Here is a 15,394-nt window from a genome sequence, read left to right as displayed (position 1 = left end):
AGTCTGAAGAACAATTCGCAGATGAAACGTGAACTTATCTGATCTCTCCGAAGATGCCGAGTGACCTGCTCAGCGTTTGCAGCGTTTTCTGTTTTAACTTCCCACAGCTGTTAAAGGCTGGAATGCTTTGCAAGCGAGTAGTTGAGGCAGTGACCAGTGCATCGCTTGGAACAAAACGCTGGAAAGAGTAAAAGAGATTCAGGCAGCGTTTAAGGGGGATGAAGCCAGCCAGATAGTCCACCCCCACCCCGGTGTTGGTTCAACGTGTTTTTTCCGAGTGTCTGGAGACTGGATTTTGTTCGTCATGTTGCCCGTGACCCTGGACCAGGACTGCCAGAGGCTGCAGTTACAATATGTTTTTAACAGCGATGCTCAAGAGACCCTCAGTAGAATGGTGGGTTTATATAGAGGTCCGGGGATAAGAGTAACCAATCTTAACCACTAGTTTCTCGGGATAATCTCCTGTCGAGGAAGTGCTGAGATTGAATCAGTTTTATTACAAAACTGCATCAACCGGTGTGGAATATTTCCTTGGTGGAATTCACGTTGAAGTATCAAAATAACGAAGGAATTGTGTAGAAACCGTGTTGATTCCGTCAGATGGGCAGCTGAATACATTTCAGGTCGGTCGTACGTGTCTTCACACTGTTCCCTTTGGGGAACTGTATGAAGTGGTGGAAGGATTTCTGGCCGCGATTAACGCTCCTTCCGTGACCGTAACCATCTTCGGTAAAATCTTGAAACAACTTGTTCAGTGACAATGAATGAGTACAGTGGTTTTAAGGGAAACATTTCTGAGAGTAAGTACCGATTGTGAAGCGTGTGCCTGGAGCCGGTTCTGACAGTCGCTCTCTCCTGTTGCAGGGAGGGCCCATTCCACTACAGTGTAAAACAGAAAGGACATCACTGAGCACCAAGTCCCTGGACCTGCACCAGCTCAGCAAGAGGTTAGAGGTGAGTGTGTACTTTGTACACTGTCTAATCATTCTGCTAATGTTGCCAGGAGCAATAACCATGTGGGAAATAGATTCACATCACCAAAATAAACCGAACGTAACTAATTGTAAATGTGAATGTATTACTTTGATCATTTTAATAAGACTAAAAATCTACTGTTGTGCCTTTAGCGGACGCACGAATGCTCTGCGAAATGCTTAAATAAAGCAGCTAATCCCATTTTAACAAAACTAAATGAATCTTATATAACTAAGTTTTATGTTATTGCAAATGTCTATTAGGCACTCTGTTTTCTGCCGTGTCCACTGATCATGGAAGGCCTCAAGCATGCCACCACATGCTCCCCCTCCAAGGTCACCTGGGCAAGGACTCGCGGTGGGCCACGTTTATCTTGGGAGTTGTGAATTGAAGCCTACAGCACCTTGTATTTCCCAGGTGAGTTTCCAACCAAGTACAAACCATGCCTGACTCTGTCTTAGTTTCCACGATCAGACACTTTCAGCGGAGTGCCCCAGTCAGCCTAGTGCCCAAAATACAAGTCACTCTTTTTAGAACACGTGATTGCACACGGAGACCTCGATTGGAGAAAGAGACTTTCTCCCCTTTTGTTTATGGCTGTTATTACAGCAGATAGGGGGGAACTAACGGCGAAGGCAAATGGTGGACGAATGAGCAGTCGTGCACTCTACTAAACAATTCAACGTTGGTATCATAAGTGGTAACAACAAAAATAAAGAAAATTGAAGAGAATTTCATGCAACATACTTTGCTGGAACAGGAAACTGAAAGGCCTGTGGTGGAGGAAAACAAGTAGTATCATAATTTCAGTAATGATGACTTCGTCACAGCCTGAGATCGGAAATTGTGGCTGGTTTGTGACAACCAGTGCCCACGAATTCTGAATTAATGGCACTTATGTGAATAACAGTACACAGCTGCATCCTATTTTTGCTACCAAAGCACAGCAGGAAAGATTAAGCGAGGAGGACTCGGTCTCTACAAGCAACATATATAAAAACTATTAAACATAGGAATGAATTTCGTAACAATGGAGATTCAGCAGACAATTTATATCAGGAAAGACTGAACCGGCTGGGGCTCTTTTTGTTAGAAAAGAGAAGATTGAGGGGTGACCTGATAGATGTCTCTAAGATTATGAAAGGGTTTGATAGGGTAACCTTGGGGAAAATGTTTCCACTTGTGGGGAGTCCAACACTAGAATCCATAAATATAAGATAGTCACTAATAAATCCAACAGGGGTTTCAGGAGGAACTTCTTGACCCAAAGAGTGGTTAGAATGTGGAACTCTATTACAGGGAGTGGTTGAGGTGAATAACATAGATGCATTTAAGTGAAAGCTAACTAAACACACAAGGGCGATAGCAAAATACTGCAGATGTTGGAAATCCGAAATAACAACAGAAAATGCTGGAAAAACTCAGCAGGTCAGGCAACATCCGTGGAGAGAAATTTGAGTTGACGTTTCGGGTTTGACCCTTCTTCAAAACTGGAGAGAAAAGGAACTAGATCGAAGGCAGGGCTGCGATCGGACAAAAGAATAAAAGAACCGAAAGAAGTAAAAGAGATTAGAAGCTAGACGAGATGGTAATAGGCTGGGATTAGGTGTAAAGTGTACTGGCAGGGCAAAAGATAGCTGCCAGGTGTGAGAGAGAAACAAAAGGAAAGGGGGGGGGAGGAAAGGAGTGGAAAAATATAAGTAAAAATGAAATAGGGGCCGAGGTTATGATCTGAAATTGTTGAACTCGATATTGAGTCCGGAAGGCTGTAAAGTGCCTAATCGGAAGATGAGGTGCTGTTCCTCGAGTTTACGTTGAGCTTCCGTGGAACAGTACAAGAGGCCAAGGACCGTGAGGTCCGAGTGGGAATGGAGCGGTGAATTGAAATGACAGGTGACCGGAAGCTCGGGGTTACCCTTACGGACTGAACGGAGATGTTCCGCAAAGCAGTCACCCAATCTGCGTTTGGTCTCCCCAATGTAGAGGAGACCGCATCGTGAGCAGCGAATACAGTATACTAGATTGCGAGAAGTACAAGTAAATCGCTGTTTCACCTGGAAGGGGTGTTTGGGGCCCTGGACAGTGGGGAGGGGGGAGGTATAGGGGCAGGTGTTACATCTCCTCCGCTTGCACGGGAAGGTGCCAGGCGAAGGGGAAGGGCTGTTTGGGGTGATAGAGGAGTGGACTAGGGTGTCTCGGAGAGAGCGGTCCCTGCGGAATGCTGAAAGGGGAGGGGAGGGGAAGATACGTTTGGTGGTGGGATCACTTTGGAGGTAGCGGAAATGCCGGAGGATGATCCGTTGAATGTGGAGGCTGGTGGGGTGAAAGGTGAGGACAAGGGGAACCCTATCGTGGTTCCGGGAGGGAGGGGCAGGGGTGAGGGCAGAGGTGCGGGAGATAGAACTGACACAGTCGAGGGCAGTGTCAACCACGGTAGAGGGGAATCCTCAGTTGCGGAAAAAGGAAGACATGTCTGAAGCACTGGTGTGGAAGGTGGCATCGTCGGAGCAGATACGGCGGAGGCGGAGAAACTGGGAGAATGGAATAGAGTCCTTACAGGAAGCGGGGTGGGAGGAAGTGTAGTCCAGGTAGCTGTGGGAGTCAGTGGGCTTGTAGTAAATATTGGTCGATAACCTATCCCCAGAGATGGAGACGGAGAAGTCGAGGAAGGGAAGGGAAGAGTCAGAGATGGACCATGTGAAGGTGAGGGAAGGGTGGAAATTGGAGGCAAAGTGAATGAAATTGTCAAGTTCGGGGCGAGAGCAGGAAACGGCACCGATACAGTCATCAATGTATCGGAAAAAGAGGTGAGGGAGGGGACCCGAGTAGGACTGGAACAAAGATTGTTCCACATAGCCCACGAAAAGGCAGGCATAGCTGGGACCCATGCGGGTACCCATGGCAACACCTTTGATTTGGAGGAAATGAGTGGAGTTAAAGGAGAAGTTGTTCAATGTGAGAACAAGTTCAGCCAGGCGGAGGAGCGTCGTGGTGGATGGGGACTGGTCGGGCCTCTGTTCAAGGAAGAAGCGGAGTGCCCTCAGGCCATCCGGGTGGGGGATGGAGGTGTAGAGGGATTGTACGTCCATGGTGAAAAGGAAGCGGTTGGGGCCAGGAAACTGGAAACTGTTAAAGTGGCGGAGGGCGTCCGAAGAGTCGCGGATGTAGGTGGGAAGAGACTGGACAAGGGGAGAAAAGATAGAGTCAAGATAGGAAGAGATAAGTTCCGTAGGGCAAGAACAGGCTGAAACGATGGGTCTACCAGGGCAGTCCTGTTTGTGGATCTTGGGAAGGAGGTAGAAGCGGGCTGTGCGGGGTTGGGGAACTATGAGGTTGGTGGCAGCGGGGGGAAGATCTCCAGAGGAGATGAGGTCAGTGACAGTCTTGGAAACGGTGGTTTGATGTTCGGTAGTGGGGTCATGGTCCAGGTGGAGGTAGGAGGAGGTGTCGGAGAGTTGGCGTTCAGCTTCCGCTAGGTAGAGGTCAGTACGCCAAACAGCAACAGCACCACCCTTGTCAGTGGGTTTAATGACAATGTCAGGGTTGGATCTAAGAGAATGGAGTGCTGCAAGTTCAGAGGGAGGTAGGTTGGAGTGAGTGAGGGGAGCAGAGAAATGGAGACGGCCGATGTCACGTCGGCAGTTAGCGATGAAAAGATCTAGAGAGGGTAAGAGGCCAGGGGGAGGGGTCCAGGTAGAATGGGAATTCTGCAAGCGGGAGAAAGGGTCAGTTGTGCGGGGGGAAGACTCCTGGCCAAAGAAGTGGGCACGGAGACGAAGGCGGCGGAAAAAGAGCTCAGCATCGTGCCGAGCTTGAAATTCATTGAGGTGGGGGCGTAAGGGGATGAAGCTCAGGCCTTTGCTGAGGACTGATCGTTCAGGGTCAGAGAGTGGAAGGTCAGAGGGGATAGTGAACACACGGCAGGGGGTGAGATTGGGAGAAGGGGGGTCAGAGGAAGGTGAAGGGGAAGAAGGTTCCGGAGGGGCATTGGTGTCCAAGAGTTGATGAAGCTTGCGATCCTTGACATCGGAAAGGAAGAAGAAAAGTTTTTTGTTGAAGCGTCGGATGAGTCGAAGGATGAAGTGGAACTGAGGACCCGGACAGCTTTGAGATAGAGTGCGCCGGTGTTGCTGAAGAGAGAAGTCGAGTGTGTTCATGTGGCGCCGCATGGCGTTGAGCGTGGATCTCAGGATGCGGCGAGAGCAGTAGTTCGAGGAATGATGAATATCTTGGAGATATCTCAGGAATAAAGGTTATGTGGTAGGAGGAGGCTCGCCTGGAGCATAAACACCAGCATGGACCAGTTGGACCCAATGGCTTCTTTCTGTGCTGTAAATTCTATGTCATTCTGTGCAATTTCAGTGATGTGGGCCTAGCTAATCTGGAATCAAAGAGCTCTAACATACATAATATTAGCAAAGGAAATAAGGAGGCAGAAAATTATCCACCGTTCAGAAAATTCTCCAAATGGCTTCAACCAGGTGTAAAATTGAGCTTTGCCCGGAAAAGTTTGGTTCAGTGGAATTTCTGCCGGAAACCCATTCAATCACAAAATCTGCAAATTAACGTAATTATTTGGTGATACTATAACTTCAGTGTTACAACAGAGGCGGTAACGTTATTAAGCGAACTGGAGGCATAGTTGAAAAATAAGCATATAAAATGAATAGGGGAAACCGACAGGGAAATAGTGTTAGATTGGTGCAAGTGAAGAGTTAGTACCAGTGCAGGAGAGATGGGTTGAGTGGTATCCTTCTGTGCTGTAACTTCTATGATTCAGTGATGGAATCAGCGGCCAGGTTCCAGCAATTAGCTGTTCGATATCAGCTAGGCCATGAGGGAGAGGCAGGGTGAGAAACGAGCAGGATCTTGGAAGTGGACGCACAGCAGTTGCAGAAACCCGAACTGAAGCTGGTTTGGTTTCAGTTATGTTGCACACTTCAGTTATTAGCAAGCAGAAACTGATTCTCAGCGATGTAAAATGCGCAGTGTAGCTGCAAGTATAGCTAGATTCATGTGGTAAAAGTTTCCATTTGTTTAAAAACACAGAACACAGTCTGCATCGGGAAGAGTGCTGAGTCAAGCCCTGCTCAAGTCATTTCAATGATGCACTGTAAAGTCAAATATTACTTCAATTATTATTCCGGTATTAATAAGAGTTGATTAGTACTATGATTTAAATATCTGACACAAAGTTATAGAATCCTTAGCACAGAAAGAGGCCATTCGATTCATTGTGCCTATGCTGGCTCGTTGAAAGATCTATTGAATTGGTTTCACTCCCCCAGCTCTATCCTCACAGCCTTTCAAATTTTCATTTTCAAGTATTTATCCAATTCGCTTTTGAAAGTTACTGTTGAATCTGCTTCCACCACCCTTTCAGGCAATGCATTCCAGATCATAACAACTCACTGGAAAAAAAACTCCTCATCTCCTCCCTGGTTCCTTTGCCAATTATGTTAAATCTGTGTCCTCTGGATACTAACCTTCCTGCCAGGGGAAATTGGCTCTCATTTCCACTATCAAAACCCCTCACAATTTTGAACCCCTCTATTAAACCTCCCTTTAACCATCTGTGCTCTAAGGAGAACGAGCCCAGCTTCTCTATTCTCTCCAAATTACTGTAGTCCCTCATCCCTGGTGTCATTCTGGTAAATCTCCTCTGCACCCTCTCCAAGGCCTTGGCATCCTTCCTAAAGTGCAAGGCGCAGAACTGGACACAATGGGCCAGAAGTTCATGTAGGGGGCTTCCCGCAGGTGCAAGACCCCGACCTGCACTTACCTAGCGCGCCGGCCGTTGAGCTGTGGGCTCGCGCGGGATTCCGATCCTGGGCCTGCTCCAACTGCGGCGCGCAGTGCTTGCGTATCCCAGGGACGCAGTTAGTTTGAAGTGTCCCCTGGGATCACGTGGGCCATGGAGAGCCAATGGTAGCAGGGAATCTCTATTCATAGATTTGACAGGAAGACCTGTCAAATCCATGAATAGAAATTGGCCCCGAAACCTAACTAAAACTTCAAATAATTTTTTTTTTAAATCACATTTTAAAAGTAACTATAAATTATATAAAATAACTATTTTAAACAATAATTTAATTTTTTGAAAAAATTAATTACAGTTTTTAACGGGGCTAAAAATAAACTTACCTTTCTTTAAAGTATTTAAAAATAATAAACCTGTGGAAAAAATGTTTTAATTTTACTTAATTCACCACTTACCTTGTTAAAAGCAAGCCTTGCAACTGCTTTTTAAAAGCGTAGCTACTGGAGACTTACCCTCCCGGAGAAATCTGTAAAAAAAACGGAAGTTCCAGGTGTACGTGCTGCCTCTCCGGTGCACGCATTTGACCTGTGAACCCCTTACTTCAAAGGAACGGAAGTTCTGGTTTCCCATGCATGCACGAAACCGGCACTTCTGTTGGCCCTACGCATGAGTACCCAGCGTGTACTCAAGTGTGGGGACCCGAATTTCTGGCCCATTGATTGAAGCCTACCAGTGCTTTGTAAAAGTTTTGCATAACTTCTTTGCTTTTGTTCTCTATGGGGGTTATTTTGGTGAAAGAGTGAAAACAGGCCCTAAGTGGGTGCTGTGCTAATAAGATCACCTTTTTGAAAGTCTGGTTTTAGCTCACAATTTTAGGGCTAATTGAAGATTGCCGTGATTTAAACGTGCCTGCAGGTACTAAAACAGACACCTGCAGGTTTAGCACTCAGGTGCTGATTGGCCGCAATTTTCGTGGAGCAGTATATTGGGCTCCATGCACTGAAGGAGTGGAGTGCGCTGGCTGACACGCAGTAGCAGCTTTCAGTATGGATCAGGGGCTGAGTGAATGGAGGCACAGGTCGTGGCACTGAAGGTCCTGCTGGAGGAGATCCAGAGGAGGAGGGATGTCCTGCACCCACGGCCGGGGGGGGGGGGTGCGGTGGTGGGGAGGAATCCATTTCACTCCCTATTCCTTCTGCCCCTCTCTCCTGTGGAAGCTGGTGCTGCTCTGCCTGACCTCATGACCTCCTCCCATTCCTTTCCAGAACAAGGGGGAGCCCTAGCAAGATGCCGATAACCAAGCTCTCCCTTTCTCCTGGTGATTCCTATAAGGTGTCCCATAAGGTAGTGACGTAATAAAACTCACTACGCACTTGGTTTGAGTATAAAGCAAGGCTTTAATCAACTTGTTTCAGAACATGGAGGTCTAGTTGTACTTCACTAGTTCCTGTCTTACAAAATGTCCCTGGCAACCTGGGCCCACGCCTGAGTATTTATACTCCTTGGATGGCGCCACCAGCTGGCCATCCAGCATTGTTTCATGAGTAGTTTCTTTATGAGGATGAGATTTATGACAGGTAGAATGTCGCAGCACTTACTCTTTTTAGGTGAAGTCCTCAGAGAATTTCTGGAATAATTGTTGATAGAGTGTTGGTGAAGTCTTGACAAAGCGCCCCAGAAAGTCTCCCGCTGTGTTTCAAAACTTCTCTTCAAACCCCTAGCAGCAAGTGAACAGTAAAAAGTGATGGCCTGGAGTTTCCACTCGATTGCGTTGGTTTCTTTGCCGCAATTCAGCTGAAATCGGCGTAACCGGCGCAAAATATCGCGAAACTTTAAGTGCAATTTGTGTTTGACGTAACTCAAGTTTCCGCGATCTTTTACACTAGTTTTAAAAACATCACGCTGGAAGCAAGCCCCACCCACTAAGGGCAGCACAGTGGCATAGTGGTTAGCACTGTTGCCTCACAGCGCCAGGGACCCGGGTTTGAATCTGGCCTCGGGTGACTGTCTGTGTGGAGCTTGCACATTCTCCCCGTGTTTGCGTGGGTTTTCTCCGGGTGCTCCGGTTTCCTCCCACAGTCCAAAGATGTGCGGGTTAGGTTGATTGGCTATGATAAATTGACCCTTAGTGTTAGGGGGATTAAATACGTGGGGTTACGGGGATAGAGTGGGATATGTGTTGGTGTAGGGGTTACGGGGATCGGGTGGGATATGTGTCGGTGCAGGCTCGATGGGCCGAAATGGCCTCTATCTGCACTGTGGGGTTTCTGTGATTCTGTGAAAATTGGACATGTCCCCGGGGTGAATTAATCACCATGGGAGTTTCTGCTAATTGTGCTCGTTTACAGGCCTTCGGGGAGGCTGTAAAAATTAAGATGGTTCTTTTGGGTGCAAGGACATTAAAAGATACATGCTAAAAGCTTTTAAATGTGATTTTTGTTTTAATTTACTAAGAAACAGACTAATGTACCCCAATATAACATCACATCACTCTGCCTTCCCTACCCTACTCCTGCACATCCTTACTCACACCAACTTACCTTGGACCTCCACCATCCCTCTCTATCTATATTATCACTTCCCCCTCTCACTAGCCACCCCTCACACTCACCCTCATCCTAGTGCAATCATACCAACTAACAACACACAAGGGTAGATACTTGGGTGTTTTAGCCCATGTTCATGCAAAGTTTCTGTTAATGTGGTGTCAAATATTGAAACCTTTATTTTCAACCCTTTGCATTCTTGGACAGATTTGAGTGAACCTTTGGAAGTGGCTTAGTGAGTTGCAGTGAATGGTGAGACATAGCAGTACCCCCCGCAATGGTGGTGAGTGTGAAAGGAATGGCTTGGACATTGTAGGGATGCTTTATGGTGTTGGTGTGGGGTGGTGCCAACCTGGCACATCATGTGACAGCCAGGTTGTACAGCATGAAGTGAAGTAAATCTGGCCATGGTGAGGCCATCACTGGCCTCCCAAGCAGCAATGTGATCGGGTGCAGATGTCCTGTGTCCTGTGCAGCATCAGTTGATTGCGGAGAAGGTTGGTGTTGGTGTTGGTGCTGCTGGTGTTCCTGGTGATGCTAGTGTTGGGGCTGATTGTGGTGGGATTCTGAGAAAGAAAGAAAGACTTGCATTTATATAGCACCTTTCATGAACACCGGATGTCTCAAAGTGCTTGAGGATCAAGGTGAGAGAGTTTCACAGACACCCATGCTGATGAAATAGATGGCAGGTGATGTAGAGATGGCAGAAGTGATCTGTCAATAGTGGGAGAGGTAATGAGATCAGACTGGATGGAGACTTGTGTAAAGACTTGCAGCATAGTGAACCTGTTACGAAAATGCATTTTAGAGAAGCTAGTGGTTAAGCAAACATATCTCAATCAACTGGGAGCTTTGACTTGACATTTGAAGCTGTCAACTCATCAGCTGAATCAATGACCACTGACCTCCCGCCTCAGCTTCACAGACAAGGTGAAGGCACAGTGTGAAACTAGTGGGCGACCTGTCAAATCCAAAAAGCTGGGATAGAAACATTGATAAGTGGCTGTAAACAAGCCACTAATAATTTTAATTGACTTCCCTGCTGCTGCGTGTCAGGTCTGCTCAGCGCTGACAGACCCGACATTTGGTAAAGGCATGTGGCAGCGGGTACACAGCAGGATTCCACCAGGGAAAAAATAAACTTTCCCACCCAAACCGCCACCGATCACACCCGCTGACCACTGCAAAATTCTTGCACCCCCTTTAAAATTGTACCATTTTATTTATATTGCCTCTCCTCATTCTTCCTCCCAAAATACATCACAACAATAACTTGTATTTACATAGCATGTTTAATGTAGTCAAATGTCACAAGGCGCTTCATAGAAACATAGAAGATAGGAGCAGGAGTAGACCATTCGGCCCCTTGATCCTGCTCCGCCATTTAATGAGATCATGGCTGATCATCCAAATTCAGTCCCTGTCCCTGCTTTCTCCCCATATCCCTTGATCCCTTTACCCTTTATTCTCAGCACCTTGCTGGCAAGGAAATTAATTTCTGCAAAGGACAACCTCTCTAAACACTTAAACACCTTCGTTATTCAAAACTAGTCTCTCAACTCCTCCTTGAATATATTTAATGAATTGGCCTCAATTGCCTTCTGTGGTAGAGAATTCCACAGGTTCACCACTCTCTGGGTGAAGAAATTCCTCCTCATCTCTGTCCTAAATGGCTTACCCCTTATCCTTCAACTGTGACCCCTGGTTCTGGACTCCCCCGCCATCGGGAACATCCTTCCTGCATTTAGTCTGTCTAGTCCTGTTAGAATTTTATAAGTTTCAATGAGATCCCCTCTCATTCGTCTAAACTCCAGCGAATATAAGCCCAATTGACCCAATCTCTCTTCATACGTCATTCCTGCCATCCCAGATATCAGTCTGGTGAATCTTCACTGCACTCCCTCCATGGCAAGAACATCCTTCCTCAGATAAGGTGACCAAAACTGCACACAATACTAAAGGTGTGGTCTCACCAAGGCCCAGTACAACTGCAGCAAGACATCCTTGCTTGTGTACTCGAATCCTCTCGCTATGAAGGCCAACATACCATTTGCCTTCTTAACCACCTGCTGCACCTGCATGCTTACCTTCAGCGACTGGTGCACAAGGACACCCAGGCCCCGTTGCACTTTCCCTTTTCCCAATCTATTGCCGTTCAGATAATAATCTGCCTTCTGGTTTTTGCCACCAATGTGGATAACCTCGCATTTATCCACATTATACTGCATCTGCCATGCATCTGCCCAATCACCCAACCTATCCAAAGCATACTGGAATTTCTCTGCATCCTCCTCACAGCACAGATGCCCACCCAGCTTTGTGTCATCTGCAAACTTGGAGATATTACATCTAGTTCCATCGTCTAGATCATTAATATATATTGTGAATAACTGGGGTCCTAGCACCGATCCCTGCGGTACCCCACTAGTCACTGCCTGCCACTCAGAAAAAGACCTGTTTATTCCAACTCTTTGCTTAGTGCCTGCCAACCAGTTCCTTATACAAGTCAGTACCTTACCCCTAATCCCATGTGCATTAACTTTGCACACCAATCTCTTATGCGGGACCTTATTGAAAGCCTTCTGAAAGTCCAAATACAACACATCCACTGGTTCTCCCTTATCTATTCTACCAGTTACATCCTCAAAAAATTCCAGTAGATTAGTCAAGCATGATTTACCTTTGTCCGATCCTGTCACTGTTTTCCACGTGCTCTGCTATTACATCTTTTATAATGGACTCCAGCATTTTCCCCACTACCGATGTCAGGCTTACTGGTCTATAATTCCCTGTTTTCTCTCTACCACCTTTTTTAAATAGTGGGGTTACATTAGCTACCCTCCAATACATGGGAGCTGTTCCAGAGTCTATAGAATTTTGGAAGATGACCAGCAATGCATCTATTATTTCTAGGACCACTTCCATAAGTACCCTAGGATGTAGATTATCAGGCCCTGGGGATTTATCGGCCTTCAATCCCGTCAATTTCCCTAACACCATTTCCCTACAAATACTGATTTCATTCAGTTCCTCTCTCTCATTAGACCCTATGTTCCACGACATCTCTGGGAGGTTATTTGTGTCCTCCTTTGTGGAGACAGAACCAAAGCATGTATTTAATTGGTCAGCCATTTCTTTGTTCCCCATTATAAATTTCCCTGATTCTGACTGCAAGGGACCTATGCTTGACTTCAGCAATCATTTTCCCTTCCCATATCTATAGAAGCTTTTACAGTCAGTTTTTATGTTCCCTGCAAGCTTACTCTCATACTCTATTTTCCCCCTCTTAATTAATCTCTTTTTCCTCCTCTGCTGAATCATAAACTGCTCCCAATCCTTAGGTTTGCTGCTTTTTCTGGCCAATTTATATGTCCTCTCCTTGGATCTTATGCTATCCCTAATTTCCCTTGTTAGCCACGGTTGTGTCAGGAGTCAGGAGCCACAGGAGCATTATCAAACAAAATTGGATAAAGGGGATATTAGGACAGGTGACCAAAAGCTTGGTTAAAGAGATAGGTTTTAAGGAGCGTCTTAAAGGCAGAGAGAGAAGTAGAGAGAGGGAGAGTTTTAGGGAGGGAATTCTATAGCTGTCCACATCTCTGAATTAAATTTCAACTTGCATTTGTCTGACATTTCACCGCACATAAACAGACAAAAGACACAAACACTATTCTAAAAATGAAGGCCACGGCATGAAAGTGATCAAAGTACTACTTCACTGTAATTTCAAACAAATCTGTTTTGAATAAATATGATATGTCAAAGTGTACAACTGTAGGTGTGTTTTATATATATAGATACATATACAATGAGCATTTCTGTCATGCACTAAATATCTTCAAAAACAAAATAAATCTTTTCAATCAGTATATTTTGCCATGAATAATAATTGACGTAATAAAACTCACTACACACTTGGTTTGAGCATAAAGCAAGGCTTTAATCAACTTGTTTCAGAACATGGAGGTCTAGTTGTACTTCACTAGCTCCTTGTCTTTACAAAATGTCCCTGGCAAGCTGGGGCCAACGCCCGAGTATTTATACTCCTTGGACGGCGCCACCAGCTGGCGTCCAGTGTTATTTCATAGGTAGTTTCTTGATGATGAGATTTATGACAATAATGTTATCATAAATATATTTCATTTGAAACTAAACACTTAAAAAAACAACCAATGTTCGCAGTCTCTATTAAACATGTCATTGGAAAATCTTTAGGTGTTTTTACTTTTTTGCTTGTTTGTTCTTCCTTCTCTTAGGCAGTCCCTCGGAACTGAGGATGACTTGCTTCCACATTAAAAATGAGTTCTCAGTTAACTGATGAGTCCAATGTGAGCCATGAGGGTCCTGACGTTCAAGGTCCCGAAATTAATTTTAAAGGGTGGAAGACTGTGCGGTTGATTGAACAACAGAGTAACACTTAATAAAAAAATCAACCATTTAAAAATAAATAATCACCAATCTCTGTTTCTATTAAACATATCTATGGAAAATCTTTTCTAATTTTTGCAGTTATGGTAAGGATCTGTTGTAAACGGGCCCTGGCCTCAGCACGAACTATTTCCCAGGCGCAGTCACTGAATCTCTGAAAAAGAGAAATATTCAGGGAAATCCATTATAGAATGAACAGATTTAAATGGGGTGAAATGAACTACATGCCAGTAATCACACAGTCAAATATCAATTGTCCCACCTTCTGTTTGAGAAACTCTCTCAGTTTCCTAAAGTATTTGTGAATTGAGGCGTTTCTTCTCGGCCTGGACTCTGGGCCCGGTTTCCTGACACATTCTTCCAGCTCCTCGAGCTGCCGATCCAGGAGAAGACGAAAGTTTTCCACCTTGTCCCGGGGCCATGTGACTGAGCCCAGGTTCATGCTGTAGATCTTGGCGAGGTGACGCAGTGTTTGATGGACAATCTGGATCCTGTCCGGGGTCTGTGCACAATAAACACAATGACATTAGAGGGGATCTGGTCCCATTTAACCGGCCCGGGATAGGGCAAAACTCACAGCCAATCACCGCAGCTCAGCTATTTCTTAATCTAATGGTCATCTGTAGATGTAAATATGTAAAGTGTCTGAATTTCAAAGCGCAGCCCAGAGATTGCTGCTGGCATTATTACTGGGTTAACACCCAACTGGCTCCTACCACATTCCGCTGTGGGCTATTTACCCCGTTTATTTAGCAGACGAACTCCTTCAATCAAATAGACATAAGAATATCAAACCATTCCGCAGAGTGTTGGTTCGCTAAAGGCCCAACAGTACATCTTTCGTCTTATTAAAATGATCAAAGTAACACATTCATATTTAAAATTAGTTACGTTCGGTTTATTTTGGTGATGTGAATCGATTTCCCACATGGTTATTGCTCCTGGTAACATCGGCGGAATGGTTAGACAGGAAAGTACACACTCACCTCTAACCTCTTGATGAGCTGGTGCAGGTCCAGGGACTTGGTTCTCAGTGATGTCCTTTCTGTTTTACACTGTAGTGGAATGGGCCCTCCCTGCAACAGGAGAGAGCGACTGTCAGAACCGGCTCCAGGCACACGCTTCACAATCGGTACTTACTCTCAGAAATGTTTCCCTTAAAACCACTGTCACTGTCACTGAACAATTTGTTTCAAGATTTACCTGTAACGTATTCAGCTGCCCGTCTGACAGAATCAACACGGTTTCTACACAATTCCTACGTGATTTTGATACTTCAATGTGAATTACACCAAGGAAGTATTCCACACCGGTTGATGCAGTTTTGTAATAAAACTGATTCAATCTCAGCAGTTCCTCGACAGGAGATTATCTCGAGAAACTAGTGGTTAAGATTGGTTACTCTCATCCCCGGATCTGTATATAAACCCACCATTCCACTCAGGGTCTCTTGAGCATCCCTGTTAAAAACTTGCTGTAACTGCAGCCTCTGGCAGTCCAGGTCCAGGGTCACGGGCAACATGACGAACAAAATCCAGTCTCCAAACACTCGGAAAAAACACGTTGAACCAACACCGGGGTGGGGGAGGACTATCTGGCTGGCTGCATCCCCCTTAAACGCTGCCTGAATCTCTTTTGCTCTTTCCAGTGTTTTGTTCCAAGCGATGCAATGGTCACTGTCTCA

At 45.6% G+C, this 15,394-nt stretch overlaps 1 protein-coding gene across 1 annotated transcript; it reads right to left on the bottom strand.

Moving 5' to 3' along the window:
• Positions 1–13,762: 13,762 nt before the first annotated feature.
• On the bottom strand, positions 13,763–15,232 carry LOC147101450 (interferon alpha-7-like). The gene is made up of 4 exons (XM_085966022.1): positions 15,143–15,232; positions 14,697–14,786; positions 13,973–14,212; positions 13,763–13,864 (listed from the first exon to the last, which is right to left on the bottom strand). Exons 1-4 carry the CDS (start codon positions 15,230–15,232, stop codon positions 13,763–13,765), a joined length of 522 nt encoding a protein of 173 aa, XP_085822148.1.
• Between the last annotated feature and the right edge of the window lie 162 nt (positions 15,233–15,394).

Source organism: Somniosus microcephalus, chromosome 24 (genome assembly GCF_052327205.1).
Source record: "Somniosus microcephalus isolate GS21.2 chromosome 24, FLI_Smic_1.0, whole genome shotgun sequence".
Taxonomy (NCBI): domain Eukaryota; kingdom Metazoa; phylum Chordata; class Chondrichthyes; order Squaliformes; family Somniosidae; genus Somniosus; species Somniosus microcephalus.
The sequence above is the reverse complement of the archived record's forward strand: the minus strand, read 5'-3'. Positions and strand labels throughout refer to the sequence as shown.